This window comes from Bos indicus x Bos taurus, chromosome 1, assembly GCF_003369695.1.
Source record: "Bos indicus x Bos taurus breed Angus x Brahman F1 hybrid chromosome 1, Bos_hybrid_MaternalHap_v2.0, whole genome shotgun sequence".
Classification (NCBI taxonomy): domain Eukaryota; kingdom Metazoa; phylum Chordata; class Mammalia; order Artiodactyla; family Bovidae; genus Bos; species Bos indicus x Bos taurus.
The window spans coordinates 77,283,961-77,303,507 of NC_040076.1; the positions used below are offsets into that span (position 1 = coordinate 77,283,961).

The window sequence follows — 19,547 nt, forward strand, 5'->3', positions numbered from 1 at the left end:
TTTCAGATTAAACACAGCAACTACAAACACTTTCCCCTAGGCAATAAATTCTCTGCCAGTGCATGCTGCAGTTTACCCAAACACCAAAGCAAAAAGCAAACAGCCCCTTTTGTAATGGAGGAGTTGTCACCTGTCAAGTGATGTTTGTGAGTTTCTAGAGAAGAGAGAAAAAGAAAACCCTTTCCCTTATTTTATTAAGCAGACTGTTTGTTCAAGGTTTGAAATGCATACTTGGGTTTAAGGTAAAGTCTCTGGCTTGGCACTCTTGAACAAAGTAATGCCTTCCGATTGGTTACATGGTACAAAGAACAGAACAGAAAAACAGTCTGCTCTTTAGGGGACACATGAATTTAGTCTAAACTGAGTGATTATTGAGCCACCTCATAAGCAACATGAGTACCTGCAAACCCATTTTCCAAAAATTAGAGTGCTTTTGCTATACAGAATATATGTTCTTGTTTGTTTCATTAGTGTTCATAGAACTAATACATAAAAGCTCTGTTGTTCAGTTGATCAGTCATGTCAGAATCTTTGCAGCCCCATGGACTGCAGCATGCCAGGCTTTCTTGTCCTTCACCATCGTGGAGTTTGCTCAGACTCATGTCCATCGAGTCAGTGATGCCATCCTACCATCTCATCCCTTGTCATCCCCTTCTCCTCCTGCCTTCAATCTTTCCCAGCATCAGGGTCTCTTCCAATGAGTTTGCATCAGATGGCCAAAGTACTGGAGCTTCAGCTTCAGCATCAGTCCTTCCAGTGAATATTCAGGACTGATTTCCTTTAGAATTGACTGATTTGATCTCCTTGTTGCCAAGGGACTCTCAAAAGTCTTCTCTAGCACCACAGTTCAAAGGCATCAATTCTTTGGCACTCAGCCTTTTTTATTTTCCAGCTCTCACATCTGTACATGACTACTGGAAAAACCACAGCTTTGACTAAACGGACCTTTGTTGGCAAAGTAATGTCTCTGCTTTTTAATATGCTGTCTAGGTTGGTCATACCTTTTCTTCCAAACAGCAAGCATCTTTTAATTTCATAACTGCAGTCACCATCCACAGTGATTTTGGAGCCCAAGAAAATAAAGTCTGCCACTGTTTCCATCGTTTCCCCATCTATTTGCCAAGAAGTCATGGGACCAGATGCCATGATCTTTGTTTTTTGAATGTTGAGTTTTAAGCCACCTTTTTCATTCTACTCTTTCATTTGTATCAAAAGGCTCTTTAATTCCTCTTCACTTTCTGCCATAAGGGTGGTATCATCTGCATATCTGAGATTATTGATAGTTTTCCCTGCAACCTTGATTCCAGCTTATGCTTCATCAAGCCCAGCATTTTGCATGATATACTCTGCATGTAAGTTAAATAAGCAGGATGACAATATCCCATCCTGACATACTCCTTCCTAATTTGGAACCAGTCCATTGTTCCATGTCCGATTCTAACTATTGTTTCTTGACCTGCATACAGATTTCTCAGGAGGCAGGTAAGGTGATCTGGTATTCCCATCTCTTTAAGAATTTTCCACAGTTTATTCTGATCCACACAGTCAAAGGCTTTAGCATAGTCAATGAAGCAAATGCTTTTCTGGAATTCTCTAGCTTTTTCTATGATCCAACAGATGCTGGCAATTTGATCTCTGGTTCATCTGCCTTTTCTAATTCCAGTTTGAACATCTGGAAGTTCTTGGTTCACATATTGTTGAAGCCTAGCTTGAAGAATTTTGATCATTACCTTGCTAGCATGTGAAATGCGGAGAAGGCAATGACAACCCACTCCAGTACTCTTGCCTGGAAAATCCCATGGACAGAGGAGCCTGGTAGGCTGCAGTCCATGGGGTCGCGAAGAGTCAGACATGACTGAGCAACTTCACTTTCACTTTTCACTTTCATGCATTGGAGAAGAAAATGGCAACCCACTCCAGTGTTCTTGCCTGGAGAATCTCAGGGACGGTGGAGCCTGGTGGGCTGCTGTCTATGGGGTCATGCAGAGTCGGACACGACTGACGCGACTTAGCAGCAGCAACATGTGAAATGAGTGCAAATATGCAGTAGTTTGAACATTCTTTGGCATTACCCTTCTTTGTGATTGGAATGAAAACTGATGATTGATGATTTTTTTAATGGCGACTTCACTTTTCACTTTCATGCATTGGAGAAGGAAATGGCAACCCACTCCAGTGTTCTTGCCTGGAGAATCCCAGGGATGAGAGAGCCTGGTGGGCTGCCGTCTATGGGGTTGCACAGAGTCAGGCATGACTGAAGCAACTTAGCAGCAGCAGCAATGAGTAAGAGGGTTAGGGATACTAAAAGCAAGGTTTCGACGTGCTGGATGGCAGAGGAGGAAATAGGCCCATAGCAATGTTCTGCGTTAATCCTAAAGTAAAGTTTATAAATATACTCTGTATATCCCTCTTTTATCACCTCTTTCCTCACACGTTTCTCATTCCAATTAGGCCTACTCTTCCCACTTATAGATGCACCATTCTCTAATATGTCTTACTCATCTCCAGGCAACACTACTATCCATTGGTACTTAAAAATGTATAAAGAGGGATTATTTCATCTTGATTTGCAAACAACTGGGGCTTCCCTGGTGGCTCAGTGGTAAAGAGTCTTTTTACCAATGCAGAAACTGTGGGTTCAATTCCTGGGTCAGAAAGATCGCTGGAGAAGGAAATTGTATTCTACTTCAGTATTCTTGCCTGGGAAATCCCACAGACATAGGAGCCTGGTAGACTATAGTCCATGGTCTCATAAAGACTCAGACACAACTCAGAGACTAAGTAACAACAACAGAAATTCCTTTAGGTGCTTAGACATATTTGCAACTTTTTAAAGAAGAGATTGTATAACCAAAATTGATTTCCACTTTATGGACAGTTTTGCACATTTGGTGTGAGTTGGGAAAAAAATTTATTAAAAGAAATTTGATAATATGTATCCATAACTGGTGTGCATATACTTTACTCAAAAATTATACTTCTAAGCAGCAAGAACAAAAAGTGTTTTGAATGCAAATATTCTTAATAAAAATCTGTGAGTAGAAAAACAGGTAAACAAATCATTACATACCTATATAATAATTTAAAATACAGTGATTAATGTTGTTTTGAAGATTAGTGGATAAGAGATAAATGTTCACCATAGAATGCAAAGAAAAAGAAGCAGATTACAAAATTTATATATGGCATGATCCAAATATGTTTTGCAAAATCTATTTCTTCTAAGAAAACAACTGGAAAAAACACCTAAAACTTTCACAATTATTATCTTTAGGTAGGGATTCTATATACTTCTGATACTAACTTGTAAAATTCTTTTTAATTAATTAAAAATGTATTACTTGGTTCCAAATAGGAAAAGGAGTTCGTCAAGGCTGTATATTGTCACCCAGCTTATTTAACTTATATGCAGAGTACATCATGAGAAACACTGGACTGGAAGAAACACAAGCTGGAATCAAGATTGCTGGGAGAAATATCAATAACCTTAGATATGCAGATGATACCACCCTTATGGCAGAAAGTGAAGAGGAACTCAAAAGCCTCTTGATGAAAGTGCAAGTGGAGAGTTAAAAAGTTGGCTTAAAGCTCAATATTCAGAAAACGAAGATCATGGCATCCGGTCCCATCACTTCATAGGAAATAGATGGGGAACAGTGGAAACAGTGTCAGACTTTATTTTTCTGGGCTCCAAAATCACTGCAGATGGTGACTGCAGCCATGAAATTAAAAGACGCTTACTCCTTGGAAGCAAAGTTATGACCAACCTAGATAACATACTCAAAAGCAGAGACATTACTTTGCCAACAAAGGTTCGTCTAGTCAAGGCTATGGTTTTTCCTGTGGTCATGTATGGATGTGAGAGTTGGACTGTGAAGAAGGCTGAGCACCGAAGAATTGATGCTTTTGAACTGTGGTATTGGAGAAGACTCTTGGGAGTCCTTTGGACTGCAAGAAGATCCAACCAGTCCATTCTGAAGGAGATCAGCCCTGGGATTTCTTTGGAAGGAATGATGCTGAAGCTGAAACTCCAGTACTTTGGCCACCTCATGCGAAGAGCTGACTCATTGGAAAAGACTCTGATGCTGGGAGGGATTGGGGGCAGGAGGAGAAGGGGATGACAGAGGATGAGATGGCTGGATGGCATCACTGACTCGATGCACATGAGTTTGGGTAAACTCCGGAAGTTGGTGATGGACAGGAAGGCCTGGCGTGCTGCAATTCATGGGGTCGCAAAGAGTCGGACACGACTGAGCGACTGATCTGATCTGATCTGATCTGATTACTTTAATAATCAGGGCAATCTTTAAATTTGTCCTTTAGTATAAAATGTAATGCATATGGATCTGTCTTACAGAATTGTGAAAATCAGCATAGATGGACAAGTAACAACAAAAATAATCATTTTTAATTGATAATATATTTATACTTCAATCAATTATAGTTAATTAATCATTCTGACTCATTGAAAAAGACTCTGACACTGAGAAAGACTGAAGGCAAAAGGAGAAGGGGTGGCAGAGGATGAGATGGTTAGACAGCATCACCAACTCAATGGACGTGAATATGAGCAAACTCCAGGAAACAGTGGAGGACAGAGGAACCTGCTGCACTGCAGTCCATGGGGTCACAGAGAGTTGGGCACTACTTAGTGACTGAACAGCAACAACATATTTATAAGCCAGGAACTATGAATAAAAACAAATCAGATAATGAAAAAACTCATAATTCTTAAAGTTGCTGATCAATATTATATCCATCCATAGAAAAGAGGAAGGAGAGGCTTATAGAGATTTTCAAGTTCACACAGCTAAAATTAGTAAAGACAGAATTCCAACTCTAGTATGTCTGATTACAAATCTTATGCTGTCTCCAGGGGATCTTCCCAACCCAGGGATTGAATCCAGGTCTCCTGCATTACAGGTAAATTCTTTACCACCTGAGCCACCAGGAAAGCCCAAGAAAATTGGATTGGGTAGCCAATCCCTTCTCCAGGGGAATCTTCCTAACCTAGGGATGCAACCGGGCTCCCTTGCATTGCAGCTGAGCTACCAGGGAAGCCCCAGTGAATACTGGACTGGGTTGCCATGCCCTCCTCCAGGGGCTCTTCTGAACCCAGGGATCAAACCCTTGTCTCTTAGGTCTCCAGCATTGGCAGGCAGGTTCTTTACCACTAGCGCCACCTGGGAAACCCGTGTATAAATCTAAAGTAAGTAATAAATTATAAAGCCCTATATTAAATATCAGGTAGTCAGTCATCAAAGTGAAAAATAAAAGCCATTGTTTAAATCTGTCTGCACTTAACTCTACTGGTTTTTGAAAAGACCAGAAAAGGGGGGAAAGTGAGTGGGAATGGGAAGAGGCAGGAACCTTGGAAAGGGCCAAGGGAATGTATAGGAGGAACAATAGGAGGATGGTGGTGAGGGTGGCTCTGGAAGTCTGAAGGAGATCAAGAAGGAGGAGAATGGAAGGGAAATAGCTTGATGTGAGCTCTTGACATTAGTGTCAGACTTAGAGTTGGTGTGCATTGTGTATCTCTGGTACCTAAGAGACATAGACACAGAAAATTACTGTTATTTGTATTATACAGCCTTTCTACTTTTTGAGCCAGGAGAAGATGTGTAAGAAGGAAGATTTAGAATGCTTGTGTGACTCATGTAGCAATGTACCCAGCCCCTGGCAGCTTGACTGGAGTGACTTACTTAAAAATGTTTTGTTCACACAGTATGTTCTTAACACGTATAACAAATGAATTTATTAAGTGAAGACAAAAATATTGGCCTATCAAAGACCATTTTGACACAATTCTATAATGTTGGAAAATAACTGCAGATATTGTTCAAATTGAGTTATATGAGTCAATGTGTGTCTGTGTGTGTTTCTGTGTGTGTGTGTGTGTGTGTGTGTGTGTGTGTAAAGGCAGGGAGGGAGGAAATGATGAGGGAGACATGGAGGGAATGTTTACAAACTTTTGATCAATAAAAATTCATCAAATTAAAGTTCTGATGTGGTTTATGATTCTGCTTAGAAAATGCAAGTATTTCTTTTTCTTTGAAAAAAAATCATTCTGATAAACAAAAGAGTGCATGGAATTCTTTATTTTTTTCTGATACTATCCAATCAGAACTATAATTTTGGTACAAAGGAAGAACAATTTCAATGATAAATATCCTGTTCAATAAAACAGACTATTCTCTTCAGTTCTTTAAAATGTGTTTGACAGTTGAAAGTAAAAATTATACCACTGTCTGAGGTAGCATTCAAGATATATGGATGTAATATATATGAAAACTATAACATCATGGGAAATGTTATGAAATCAATGTTATGGTAAATTTTCCGCATTCCATTTGAAGTGGTAAAATATAAATTCTCAATAGACAGTGAAAAATTATGAATAGTTCAATCTCTAGAGCAATAACTAAAAACTATTCAAAGAGATAGAGCCAGAACCAAAATAGAACAATTAAAATCAAATACTAAAAACAGGTCAAATAATCTAAATGGTAGCAGAAAAAGAAAAACAGAACAAAGGACAAATAAATAAACATTAGAAGAGGTAAAAGATCTCAATTAAGTAATATAAATGTTCAATAGAAACAACTTACAAAGAAGAGAAAAATAAACCCAAAGAAGCAGAAGAAAATAAAATAAGACCAAAAATAACAAAGTTAAAAGCAGAAAGACAACAGAGAATAACTAAAAAGACTAAAAGCTGAGCTGATTCTTTGAAAGATTGATGCAACTGATAAGTCTCTAGAAAGACAGAGAAACAGAGAACACAAATTACCAATATTAGAAATGAAACAAGAGGATATTATAGATCCCACAGATGTTGAAAGGGTAAGGGACTACACCAAACAATTCTGCATACATAAATTCAAAAACTTTGAATTTAACCAGTTCCCCCGTGGTTTATGAAAACTTAGCCAAGATCAAATAGATCATTCGATAGTCCTATAACTACTAAAGACACTAAATTTATAATGAAAGAACTCCCCAAAAATTAAACATTCAGGCCCAGATGGTTTCAATAGAAAATTCACCAAACAATAAGAAATAACATCAGCTCTACATAATCTTTCTCAGAATATAAAGGATGCCTCTCACAAAGCACAGATAGAAAAATCACACTGAGGTTCATGAGCAATAGGATTGCCAAGATGAAAATGATCACACATCATAACTAGTAATACCATCTTTCACTGTGGGCTTATCTTCATGGGCTTTAAACTGTAGTTTCTATCTAGCACAGTCCAAAAATTTTAAGTATAAAGAATTCTATCTGGTTGTACCATTTTGTATATTACAAACAATGATGCAATGAAACTTTCATTTATGTGTGTGTATGTATGTGTTCTTATATATACCTATGTAAATGTTTTTAATAATTTCATAGAAAAATAGTCTAAAAAGGGTATTTACAGACCAAGGGATAAGTACATTGAAAATTAAATAAAAGAGAATAAGAACATTGCCATCCAAATTTATACTTCTACTAGAAGTAAAAAGACTGTTTCCCAACAATCTTACCAGCACTGGATATTAATCATTTAAATTGTTGCTGACCAAATGGATGAATAAACTCATTGTTTCAACTCACAATTTTTTTTATTACTAGAAAAGTTGAACATTTTATGTCTATTAAACACCTCTGAACTACTTACACTCTTTGCCAAAGGGGGAGATTCATCTTTTTCTTATTTTTTTGGTCTGAGCCAAGCAGCTTTTAGGATCTTAGTTCCCTGACCAGGGATTGAACCCATCCCTCATCCAGCGGAAGAGTGGAATCCTACCCACTGGTTGTCAGGGCTTTGCAGAAACGTGGCCGAAAGGAGTTACCCCACACCCGAGGTCAGGGTCGGCGGCCCAGAGGAGCAACCCCACGTCCAAGGAGCGGCGGCTGTGTGGGCGCAGGAGGACTGAGAGGAGTTACTCCACGTTCAAGGTCGGGAGGGGTGGCCATGAGGAGATACCCCTTGTCCAAGGTAAGGGCAGCGGCTGTGCTTTGCTGGAGCAGCCGTGAAGAGATACCTCACGACCAGGGTAAGAGAAACCCAAGTAAGACGGTAGGTGTTGTGAGGGGGCATCAGAGGGCAGACACACTGAAACCATAATCAAGGAAACTAGCCAATCTGATCACACGGATCACAGCCTTGTCTAACTCAGTGAAACTAAGTCATGCCATGTGGGGCCACCCAAGATGGGAGGGTCATGGTGGAGAGGTCTGACAGAATGTGGCCCACTGGAGAAGGGAATGGCAAACCACTTCAGTATTATTGCCTTGAGAACCCCATGAACAGTATGAAAAGGCAAAATGATAGGGTACTGAAAGAGGAACTCCCCAGGTCAGTAGGTGCCCAATATGCTCCTGGAGATCAGTGGAGAAATAACTCTAGAAAGAATGAAGGGATGGAGCCAAAGCAAAAACAATACCCAGTTGTGGATGTGACTGGTGATAGAAGCAAGGTCCGATGCTGTAAAGAGCAATATTGCATAGGAACCTGGAATGTCAGGTCCATGAATCAAGGCAAATTAGAAGTGGTCAAACAAGAGATGGCAAGAGTGAATGTCGACATTCTAGGAATCAGCGAAATGAAATGGACTGGAATGGGTGAATTTAACTCAGATGACCATTATATCTACTACTGCAGGCAGGAATCCCTCAGAAGAAATGGAGTAGCCATCATGGTCAACAAAAGAGACCATAATGCAGTACTTGGATGCAATCTCAAAAACAACAGAATGATCTCTGTTCATTTCCAAGGCAAACCATTCAATATCACAGTAATCCAAGTCTATGCCCCAATCAGTAATGCTGAAGAAGCTGAAGTTGAATGGTTCTATGAAGACCTACAAGACCTTTTAGAACTAACACCCAAAAAGATGTCCTTTTCATTATAGGGGACTGAAATGCAAAAGCAGGAATTCAAGAAACAACTGAGGTAACAGGCAAATATGGCCTTGGAATACGGAATGGAGCAGGGCAAAGGCTAATAGAGTTTTGCCAAGATTACGCACTGGTCACAGAAAACACTGTCTTCCAACAACACAAGAGAAGCCTCTACACATGGACATCACCAGATGGTCAACAGCAAAATCAGATTGATTATATTCTTTGCAGCCAAAGATGGAGAAGCTCTATACAGTCAGCAAAAACAAGACCAGGAGCTGACTGTGGCTCAGACCATGAACTCCTTATTGCCAAATTGAGACTTAAACTGAAGAAAGTAGAGAAAACCACTAGACCATTCAGGTATGACCTACATCAAATCCCTTATGATTATACAGTGGAAGTGAGAAATAGATTTAAGGGCCTAGATCTGATAGAGTGCCTGATGAACTATGAATGGAGGTTTGTGACATTGTACAGGAGACAGGATCAAGACTATCCCCATGGAAAAGAAAACCAAAAAAGCAAAATGGCTCTCTGGGGAGGCCTTACAAATAGCTGTGGAAAGAAGAGAAGTGAAAAGCAAAGGAGAAAAGGAATGATATAAGCATCTGAATGCAGAGTTCCAAAGAATAGCAAGGAGAGATAAGAAAGCCTTCCTCAGTGATCAATGCAAAGAAATAGTGGAAAACTACAGAATGGGAAAGACTAGAGATCTCTTCAAGAAAATAAGAGCTACCAAGGGAACATTTCAAGCACAGATGGGCTCTATAAAGGACAGAAATGGTATGGACCTAAAAGAAGCGGAAGATATTAAGAAGAGGTGGCAAGAATAAACAGAAAAACTGTACAAAAAAGAGCTTCACGACCCAGATAATCATGATGGTGTGATCATTCACCTAGAGCCAGACATCCTGAAATGTGAAGTCAAGTGGGCCTTAGAAAGCATCACTACGAACAAAGCTAGTGGAGGTGATGGAATTCCAGTTGAGCTATTTCAAATCCTGAAAGATGATGCTGTGAAAGTGCTTCACTAAATTTGCCAGCAAATTTGGAAAACTCAGCAGTGGCCACAGGACTGAAACAGGTCAGTTTTCATTCCAGTCCCAAAGAAAGGCAATGCCAAAGAATGCTCAAACTACCGCACAATTGCACTCATCTCACACACTAGTAAAGTAATGCTCAAAATTCTCCAAGCCAGGCTTCAGCAATACATGAACCGTGAACTTCCAGATGTTTAAGCTGGTTTTAGAAAAGGCAGAGGAACCAGAGATCAAATTGCCAACATCTGCTGGATCATCGAAAAAGCAAAAGAGAGTTCCAGAAAAACATCTATTTCTGCTTTATTGACTATGCCAAAGCCTTTGACTGTGTGGATCACAATAAACTTGAAAATTCTGAAAGAGATGGGAATACCAGACCACCTGACCTGCCTCTTGAGAAACCTGTATGCAGGTCAGGAAGCAACAGTTAGAACTGGACATGGAACAACAGACTGGTTCCAAATAGGAAAAGGAGTACCTCAAGGCTGTATATTGTCACCCTGGTTATTTAACTTGTATGCAGAGTACATCACGAGAAACGCTGGGCTGCAAGAAGCACAAGCTGGAATCAAGATTGCCAGGAGGAATATCAATAACCTCAGATATGCAGATGACACCACCCTTATGGCAGAAAGTGAAGAGGAACTCAAAAGCCTCTTGATGAAAGTGAAAGAGGAGTGAAAAATTTGGCTTAAAGCTCAACATTCAGAAAATGAAGATCATGGTATCTGGTCCCATCACTTCATGGGAAATAGATGGGGAAACAGTGGAAACAGTGTCAGACTTTATTTTTTGGGCTCCAAAATCACTGCAGATGGTGATTGCAGCCATGAAATTAAAAGACGCTTACTCCTTGGAAGGAAAGTTATGACGAACCTAGATAGCATATTCAAAAGCAGAGATATTACTTTGCCAACAAAGGTCCATCTAGTCAAGGCTATGGTTTTTCCAGTGGTCATGTATGGATGTGAGCGTTGGACTGTGAAGAAAGCTAAGCACCAAAGAATTGATGCTTTTGAACTGTGGTGTTGGAGAAGACTCTTGAGAGTCCCTTGGACTGCAAGGAGATCCAACCAGTCCATTCTGAAGGAGATCAGTCCTGGGTGTTCTTTGGAAGGACTGATGCTGAACTTGAGACTCCAGTACTTTGGCCACCTCATGTGAAGAGTTGACTCATTGGAAAAGACTCTAATGCTGGGAGGGATTGGGGGCAGGAGGTGAAGTGGATGACAGAGGATGAGATGGCTGGATGGCATCACCGACTCGATAGACATGAGTTTGAGTGAACTCAGTGAGTTGGTGATAGACAGGGAGGCCTGGCGTGCTGCAATTCATGGGATCGCAAAGAGTTGGACACGACTGAGCAACTGAACTGAACTGAAATATATATATATATATATATGAGTACTTTTCAAAAGTTTTTTTGTACATACTTGCCTTTCTGCTTTATTCTGGTATTCTCAAGGCTAGAGACTATGATTTTTTCAGCTGTATTACAAAGAACATAGCATATATAGGAAAGTAAATTCTAAAGAAATATTTATGGCTAGAGCTAATATATATATAATCTATGTGAAATATGATATAATATTGGTTATAGAAGATACAGGGTAGTATGCTATGTGCTGGGGCCTGTATTTTGGTTAGTTGTTCAGGGGTGTCTGAGTCTTTGCAACCCCATGGACTGTAGCCCACCACGCTCCTCTGTCCATGGGGATTCTTTAGGCAAGAATGCTGGAGTGGGTTGCCATGCCCTTCTCCAGGTTGCTGTGGCCTATGTCTTTCCAAATACAAAAGCACTATCTGCTTTGTGGTATGTAGGGTTGAAGACTCTTCATTTATAACTGGATGCTATAATAACAATTTACAAAAATGGATAGTCCTATGTATGCTATGGTCTTTTTAATACAGATGAATAAAGCATGCATGTGTGCATGATAAGCCACTTCAGTTGTGTCCAACCTTTTGTGATCCTATGGACTGGGGCCTGCCAGGCTCCTCTGTCTAAGGGATTCTCCAGGCAAGAATACTGGAATGGGTTGCCATACCTTCTTCCAGGAGGTCTTCCCAACCCAGGGATTGAACCCACATCTCTTTACTTCCACTGTATTTTGGCAGGCCTGTTCTTTACCACTAGTGTCACCTGGGAAGCCCTGGAAGAAATCATGATCTTAGATAATAATTTCTAAAAATCCCTAGGGAAAAACCCAATTCAACTAAACAGGGTTTTCTTCAAAGTACAAAGACTAAAGAAATGCAAAAGTAAATGTCATATAGTTTCCCATCCATCATTCCAGGAAAACCTTTAAGTGTCGATATCATTATCCACCTCTTAAGGACATGACAGGCATGCTTAGACAGTTGATAAATAAGGCAAAACTGAGATATAAAGTAATACAATAGACAATAGCATGAAGAACTAATAAGGATCTTGGAAGCATAGTCTAAGTTATAACACTTTTTTGAGAAATCTCATTCAATTCATTTGTTAATCCAATGTATTTCATTCTTCAGTGACACTAAAATCATCCTAATGAAGAAGGCACATATTCTCTGCAATTCAAGTTCTCTTTGTTCATATAAGAGCAAAATATTATGACTTCACTTCATGACTAGTTTCTAAGGTGAAGGTAGTTTTAAAAATCAATAAAAATGTGATGACATTCTCAATTTCAAGAGTTTTGTCCTTGATAATCTGACAAGTAATTTCATGTTCACAGATTCATATTTCTTGCATAGTGAGAAAATGTTTGGCATGGATCCCAAATGTTTTTTATTATATGCAAGAGAAAAGCAATTTATGTGCAGAGTTTTGTAACTATTTAGCTATTAACTTATATACAAAAAAGTGAAAATATGCTATCAAGTAATGGACTAAAAGAGCTTCACACCAGTTGCAACAGCTCTCAGTTTAGAAGGACAAGGAATCTCAGAGGATCCTAGTTCTTACTTTCTAAACCAGAACACCAGTTACTATTACATCCTGAGCTAGTCCACCATTTTGTCATTCATTTAGCTAAGGACTACCATTATTATCTAGTCTTACCCATGTGGCCTCTTCACATGGATGCCTATGAGGATGTCAGAATTGTCCTAAGTCAAGGGAAAACCCAGGATTCATGCAGAACTATACTTTAATAGCAATGCCTCAGTTCTTTGGAGATAAAACAGAAAGACCACAGAGAGGCAAATGTATGTAATAAGTTCAATCTCACTCTACTTGCACATTCCTTTCAATATAGTTGTTTCCAAATGATTTATTTTGTTTCCCATACTGGCAAAACTCCATTTCATTGTATTTTCCAGTTTTTCCTAAATCACTTCAATTCTCTGCTCCTTGCAAATGCTTCTATTCTGCTCTTATATCCTGATTTCTTGTTACCTTCAATCTGACACAGTTAATTTCAAGCTCTAAGCTGCTGGTGAGTGAGAGCAGCACTCTGTTTCACTATTCCTAGTTAGCAGTGGTGTCCTGTGCCTACCTCCCCAGAAGAAAGAAAGGTATGGAGACTCTCTACTGTATGGCTCTCTCTTGGCTGAAGAGTGGAGGCTTTCCCACACAGGTAAACCTCAATCTCATAGAAACAGAGGTACTCAAGAAGAAACAGAGGCCAAATTCTACTCAAATGTATTACCATAGAAAAAGAATAAGAAAAGATTGCATCCAATAATGTGGGCAAAATACTGACACTGCTGATGACTATGCATATCATCCTAGAAAAGGGTTTTAACCACTTTTTCTTTTTATTTATTAAATTTAATTAATTTTTAATTATTAATTCTATCAAAACAATGATAATAATTTCTAACTCATGAAGTTCCAGAAAGGATTAAATAAAATATTAGATGTGTTAACCATCATCTGATATTGAAGCCAAGAAAATTTGTAATTCTGACACCTAAGGGGAACATTTAAATCACTTTCAAATGGAATACTCTAAGTTTCAATGAGCACCAGGATAAATGAGCATCAAAAAAATCAATTAAAAAGAATCAACATCAGGCATATAGATTCATAGCCAATGCTCAGGAAAAAAAGTTTGAATATAAATGAATAATCCTCTCAAACTTTTCTTAAATAATAATAACCTAAAAAACAAGGCAGTCCCTTCTTAGCTAAATAAGACACTGGCTACAAGAGCAATTATATCTATGACTTTCCTCGCCTTTCTCTCTTTCCTCCTTACCCTCTTAGAAGATCACTGTATAACTTAGCTGATTCTTCCTTAGATACTCAACTAGGTTTTCTCCAAAGTTTCCTTTAGCTCTTTTGTAAAAGCACCAAAAGTAAAAGTGTTATTTGCTCAATTATGTCTGACTCTTTGTGACCCCATAGACTCCAGCCTGCCAGAACCGTCTGTCCATGGAATTCTCCAGGCAAGAAAACTGGAGTAGGTAGCCATTCCCTTTCCAGGGGATCTCCCCAACCCCGGGATCAAACGAGGGTCTCCTGCATTGCAGGAGGATTCTTTATCGGCTGAGCCATCAGGGAAGCCCCCAAAGCACCAAAATAAACTTTAAATGACTGAATCTTTATAACTCAAATGGCAAATCTGAGTACTTTCAAACAGAAGTGGGGAAACAACGGAGGTAAAGGAGCACGACACTTTTTATACTGATCTACTATAATCAAAATGGAAGGAATACAAGAGAAGAACAGGACAGAAAGTTTTGCTGATGCGAATGCTGAAGCAGAGAATGGTTCCCTGATTGCTGGTATTCTAGAACTTTGCTACCCAATACACTACGAACTAGCTGCACGAAACAATTTAAATTTAAATTAACTAAAGTTACAATTAAGTTCCTCGTTTGCACTAGCCATATTTCACACGCGCAAAGGATTCACATGGCTAATGGCTACTGTGTTGAAGAATAGAAATATAGGACATTATAGTCATTGAAAAAAAAATCTTTTGGACAGGGCGATCTTAAAGAGAACATTTTACCTTTTTTAGATAACTTCCCAAGTCTCATTTCTTATGACTTTAAAAATTCCCGAGGGCCTACTATGGGCAAAACATGGCAAAAAAAAAAAAAAAAAAACATGCATGACAAAATATGCCACTTGTCCCCTTTAGAGATAGAGAAAGAAATAATATATCATATTAATATTATACAATAAGTCTTATGATTAAAATTATACCTAGACTGCTTCTGTAGAATAATCTCTAATTCAGACTGGTAGAGAACAGTGGTATGGAACCTTTTCCTAAAGAAGGTAAGGCCAGCTTGATGCTGAGGGATGGAGAGGAAATGGCTAGATACGAGGTGGAAAAAATGAGATGTTCTCAAGGAGAAAATGTCTAATAGCAAAGGAGAAACAGCATGGCACATTAAAAACCCATGTGCTTCCGTCTGTGAGAAGATAATAATAACAGGAACTGTAAATGAAAATACTTCGTTCTGCATTTTAAATTAAATAACTTTGACCTGCTTTTATGAGAAACAGAAAATCCTTGCCTGGAGAGAATGTAAGAAGACACAGAGCACCAACCTAGGGAAACCTATCAGCGTAAAAGGTGATATTATTCAATGAATTGGGACTATCCGAATTTCTAAATCACTGTCAAATCAGAATTTATATATTTATAAATATTTATGCTTAATTATCATACATTCCCAAGCTTTGAATTACTTAACCTTCGATTTACCTATCAGTCTCTTTTCACTAGATCAAGGATAATTGAGAACTGAATCCATATTAAGATGGAATGGGCCAATGAAGAAGTGTATTTTTCATTTATCAATTTGGCGACAAAATATCAGTGTATTTGTAAAATTACAATGTTCTATTTTTGGCCATTTCCTCTCTTTTTCCCCCAACCTCCTCTTTTTCCAATATTAAGAAGTACAATCTATATAAAAAAGTACACAGTGAGAATTCCAGTAAAATCTTACATTGAATCAGAAAGGCAAGGGTATACCAAAACATCTTTCATCTGTACCATTCCTTCAAATGAAGTTACCTGGTAATCGTCCCCAGCTCCAAAAAGGAGAGGCGTGGTACATTATAAGGCGCTCTGTTTAATCACATCAGCAGACACTCTATGACACCCCACCCTCTTTCTCTCTTTTACTTTCTATTTTTCTACAGGTTTTTGTTTGCTTTTATACAGGAAAAGTAGCCTGTATAAAAGCCTGTAGCACTTGTGGGATGAATGAATGATTAAAAAAAAGAAAAGAAAACACACCAGTTAGCATGATGGATTGCACAAATACAAGAAAGTCCACCTAAGTACCTCAGTAAAATGTTTTACTATCCTTAACCTGTATACTCCTTAGCTGCCTGGGAGGTGTGTACATGTAAGTTCTTACCATTTCATAACTGAGGTCTAAGGTCATGAGTGACCCAGTGGTGAAGTTAAAAAAAAAAAAAAAAAGAGAGCCTATTTTAGATATTAGCTTCTCTCCTCTTACTCTATTACCAGGTACTTGAATCTGTGTATTTGTGTAGAATTTACTTCATCCTCCTTCATTTAAAAAGGATAATTCTATAAGAAAGGCAGTTCGCCATAGAAGAAAGTGCTTTGGATACAATTCAGGACTTGACTTTGGTTCTGTCTCCACCAGCTGTGAAACACTGGGAGGAGCAATTCAGATAAAGAATGCAAGGAATTACTTCCAATCCTCTTCTCCACACCAAAGGAAACATATACATTATGCAGAATTGAGGCATACTCAGAATCCACAGCTCTTAACTATTTCTCTGCTGACCACAATGACTCTCTTTCCAATGGCTTTGACCATTCAGAGTCACCTGCTTTTTTATGTGCCATGGAAGAGGTATAAGAGAAGTGGATAGCATGGCCCACAGATTTAAAGGGGAAGCCCATGCCACTCACCCACATGGGGTCACCCAGGTCCGAGTCCTGCATGCGAATACAGTCCATGCTAATCTCAATCTTGTTTGTTGCACCATTTTCTGATGGTTCATCCACAAAGTTCAAGTCAATGGGCTGAACTGAACAGATGGGTCTGCCATAAAGGAAAACAAAAGTGTGTTAGGTGTGGAGAGGGACTAACACACACTCATTCAGTTGGTAACAATGAGCTCTTTTTGCTTTAAAATTGGCAAAGCTCATTGGTTGGAGTCAGAAACCCTCAGCATGAAATCTGGCTCAAATACTTACGAGATGTGAAACCTCTGGCATTCCAAATCTAAGCTCCATTTGTAAAGTAAAAATCACTGCCCTCATCAAAGAATCACTAGGTGGAACACAGAATAGAAGGAACGAGTCAGAGATGTATACTAATCGTATGGGTCCCCAATACTCTGATATCGTTTCATCTTTCCCTTAATTTAGTTAGGTGTCCCAGCCTAATCTTAAGGAGATAATAATCCTTTTCCCAGCAAGGTATAATGAACAATAAAATTTAGTGTTTCACTTTCTCAGAGATTATTTACAGTAAAAGTATATGAGAGTCTTTAACCCAAAGGAATGAATTTGAGTATCAGAGAGTCATTGGGGAAGTTATTTTGGGTTAGGTAGGAGATTCATTCTAAAAACATGCCTTCATAAGCAGTACTTCGACTATCCACCACTACCTATTTATAACAGTTCACGTAAAACAGCTTTTTTGCTTATTTGATACTTACTGTTCCAGAAAATCCCAGATGTGCTGGAAAACCTCTGGACTGAGGAATTCACTTGTCTGTGTGCTCTGGGACATAGTGGATCGGTAATAACTTTCTTTCCAAGAGAAATGGGCTGGGGTTTCTACAAACCTTAAAAGGATAAAAATGAAACTAGGGTTACAGTTTCTGTATTAATGAGACAGAATATTAAAATTAAAACATAGTCAATCAAAAAGTGGAGTGAGTAAAGTTTCAAAAACATGCCGGTATACACAGCAAATTTTACGAGTTAAGCAACTGGTATCTCTTTAAGCAGTGGCAAGGATCCCGTTTTGCCATTAAAATCAGGCAATCAAGACTTCTATCAAAGGTCTATTTCTTAACTAGAAAAATTACACTCTGCACCTCCACTATCCAAAATCTACATCCTGCAGATTTCAAAAAGAAAATAAACATTCCCTCACTAAGTCTGACAGTGAGTCTAACCTATTATTAAGCCCATTTCACAAATGTCTCAATTGATTATCTGCCCATTCAGCCTCCAGCAAGTAAAAAGAAAAATCAGAAAATAAAAATGAGTTTAGAAATCTTAAATTTTACCCTCAGCATAATTACCCGTCTCATAACTCCATCTTAGAATCAGGCCCAGGGACAATAAATTCAAACTTTTGAATTCAATTTTTTTTTTTTTATCACCAGTTACACATCTTAATGTATGCGTGGGTGGTTTTTAATTGGAGTGCAGAATTTTATGTCAGACCAAGGGATAAGCAAACATTTGAATATACTACAAATGAATGGTATTTCTATTTGCTTCATTTTCTTATAGGGTCCTCAAGTTTGCTTTTACTTAAAAAAAAAAAAGAAAACTTGATCCTTATACATGTGAAGGAAAACATCAGCTTTCTCAGGTGATATAGTCTCCAAATCTGCATTCTATCTGCATATCTCACCTTAAATGTATGTGATTCATTGTGATTATCAGTAGACTAATTTTACTCCAGGATGAATTTAGCTAAGCTCTTAATCATTACTGTTAGTATAATAAAGAGTTAAAGAAATAGTAGGATAGTCAATCATTTTAAATTTGCAAATGAATGCTTTAAGTCTAGTTATATAGTAGAAGATAATAACATTAGTTGATGGTTTTCAAGCTTACAGAGAGGCACATTCATTTTCTAAAGTCAGATATACAGAGAACATCTATTATTTGTCAGGAAATTAATGGGCACTGGAAATAAAAGTAAATAAGACTGTTTCACCCACTAAAAGGTCCTGGTAAAGAAGTTAAAACAGGGGGAAAATCTCTAATAAATGTGATACAATGTGCATAACACTGTAAAAGTACAATGATGATATATACATCTCATCTGATAGATCAAGGAAAAAGCCTTAAATGATGAGAAGAAATTAGTCAGGCCAGATAAGGACTAAAGTTACAGAGTGAGCAGTGTGTGACGCTATTAGCCTAGTGTAAAAATTTGGGGCCGAGAATGCCAGGAGATAAAGGTGGAAAGCAACATGTTGTGACATGTTGTTTTAAAAGCTTAAATTCTTCTGGTGAATGTTGAAGAATTTTGTAAGATAGTTTTAAGCAAACTTTATATTTTGAAATAATTATAGTCACATACAGTTATAATAAAAAATAAAGAGCATATCCACGTACCAGTTACCCAATTTCCCCAATGAGGAGTAACATCTTACAAAACTGTCATATAATATCACAACTAGAATATTGACATTGATATGATCTTATTCAGAAATTCTAATATGATTGTACTTTCCTTTGTATCTATGTGTGTGTATTCATTTCTATACAATTTTTTTTTATCACATACGTAGGTTACTGTAGCCATCTCTACAGTATTAAAGGATGTGAAGCATGAGTTTGCCCCAGAATATGTCTTACATTGATAAATCTATAAGTTGTATGGAGGAAGGATTTATAGCTTATCGGTTTATGGACAAAGTTATTTATGAGGTTGTTGTATAAGTCCAGATAAGACAGCAGGACGATAGAAGTGGGGGTGGAGAA

The 19,547-nt window shown here is 38.2% G+C and overlaps 1 protein-coding gene across 5 annotated transcripts in view; it reads right to left on the minus strand.

The window, feature by feature from the left end:
- The window catches only part of TP63 (tumor protein p63), a 270,789-nt gene that overhangs the window by 145,277 nt on the left and 105,965 nt on the right, over nt 1-19,547 (minus strand). For all 5 annotated transcript variants that reach the window (XM_027538406.1, XM_027538405.1, XM_027538404.1 and 2 more), the window contains exons 2-3: nt 17,534-17,662; nt 16,779-16,911 (exon numbers count right to left, since the gene is read on the minus strand). In XM_027538406.1, the coding sequence (XP_027394207.1) occupies nt 16,779-16,911; nt 17,534-17,662 (262 nt within the window). The remainder of the gene's footprint in view (nt 1-16,778; nt 16,912-17,533; nt 17,663-19,547) is intronic.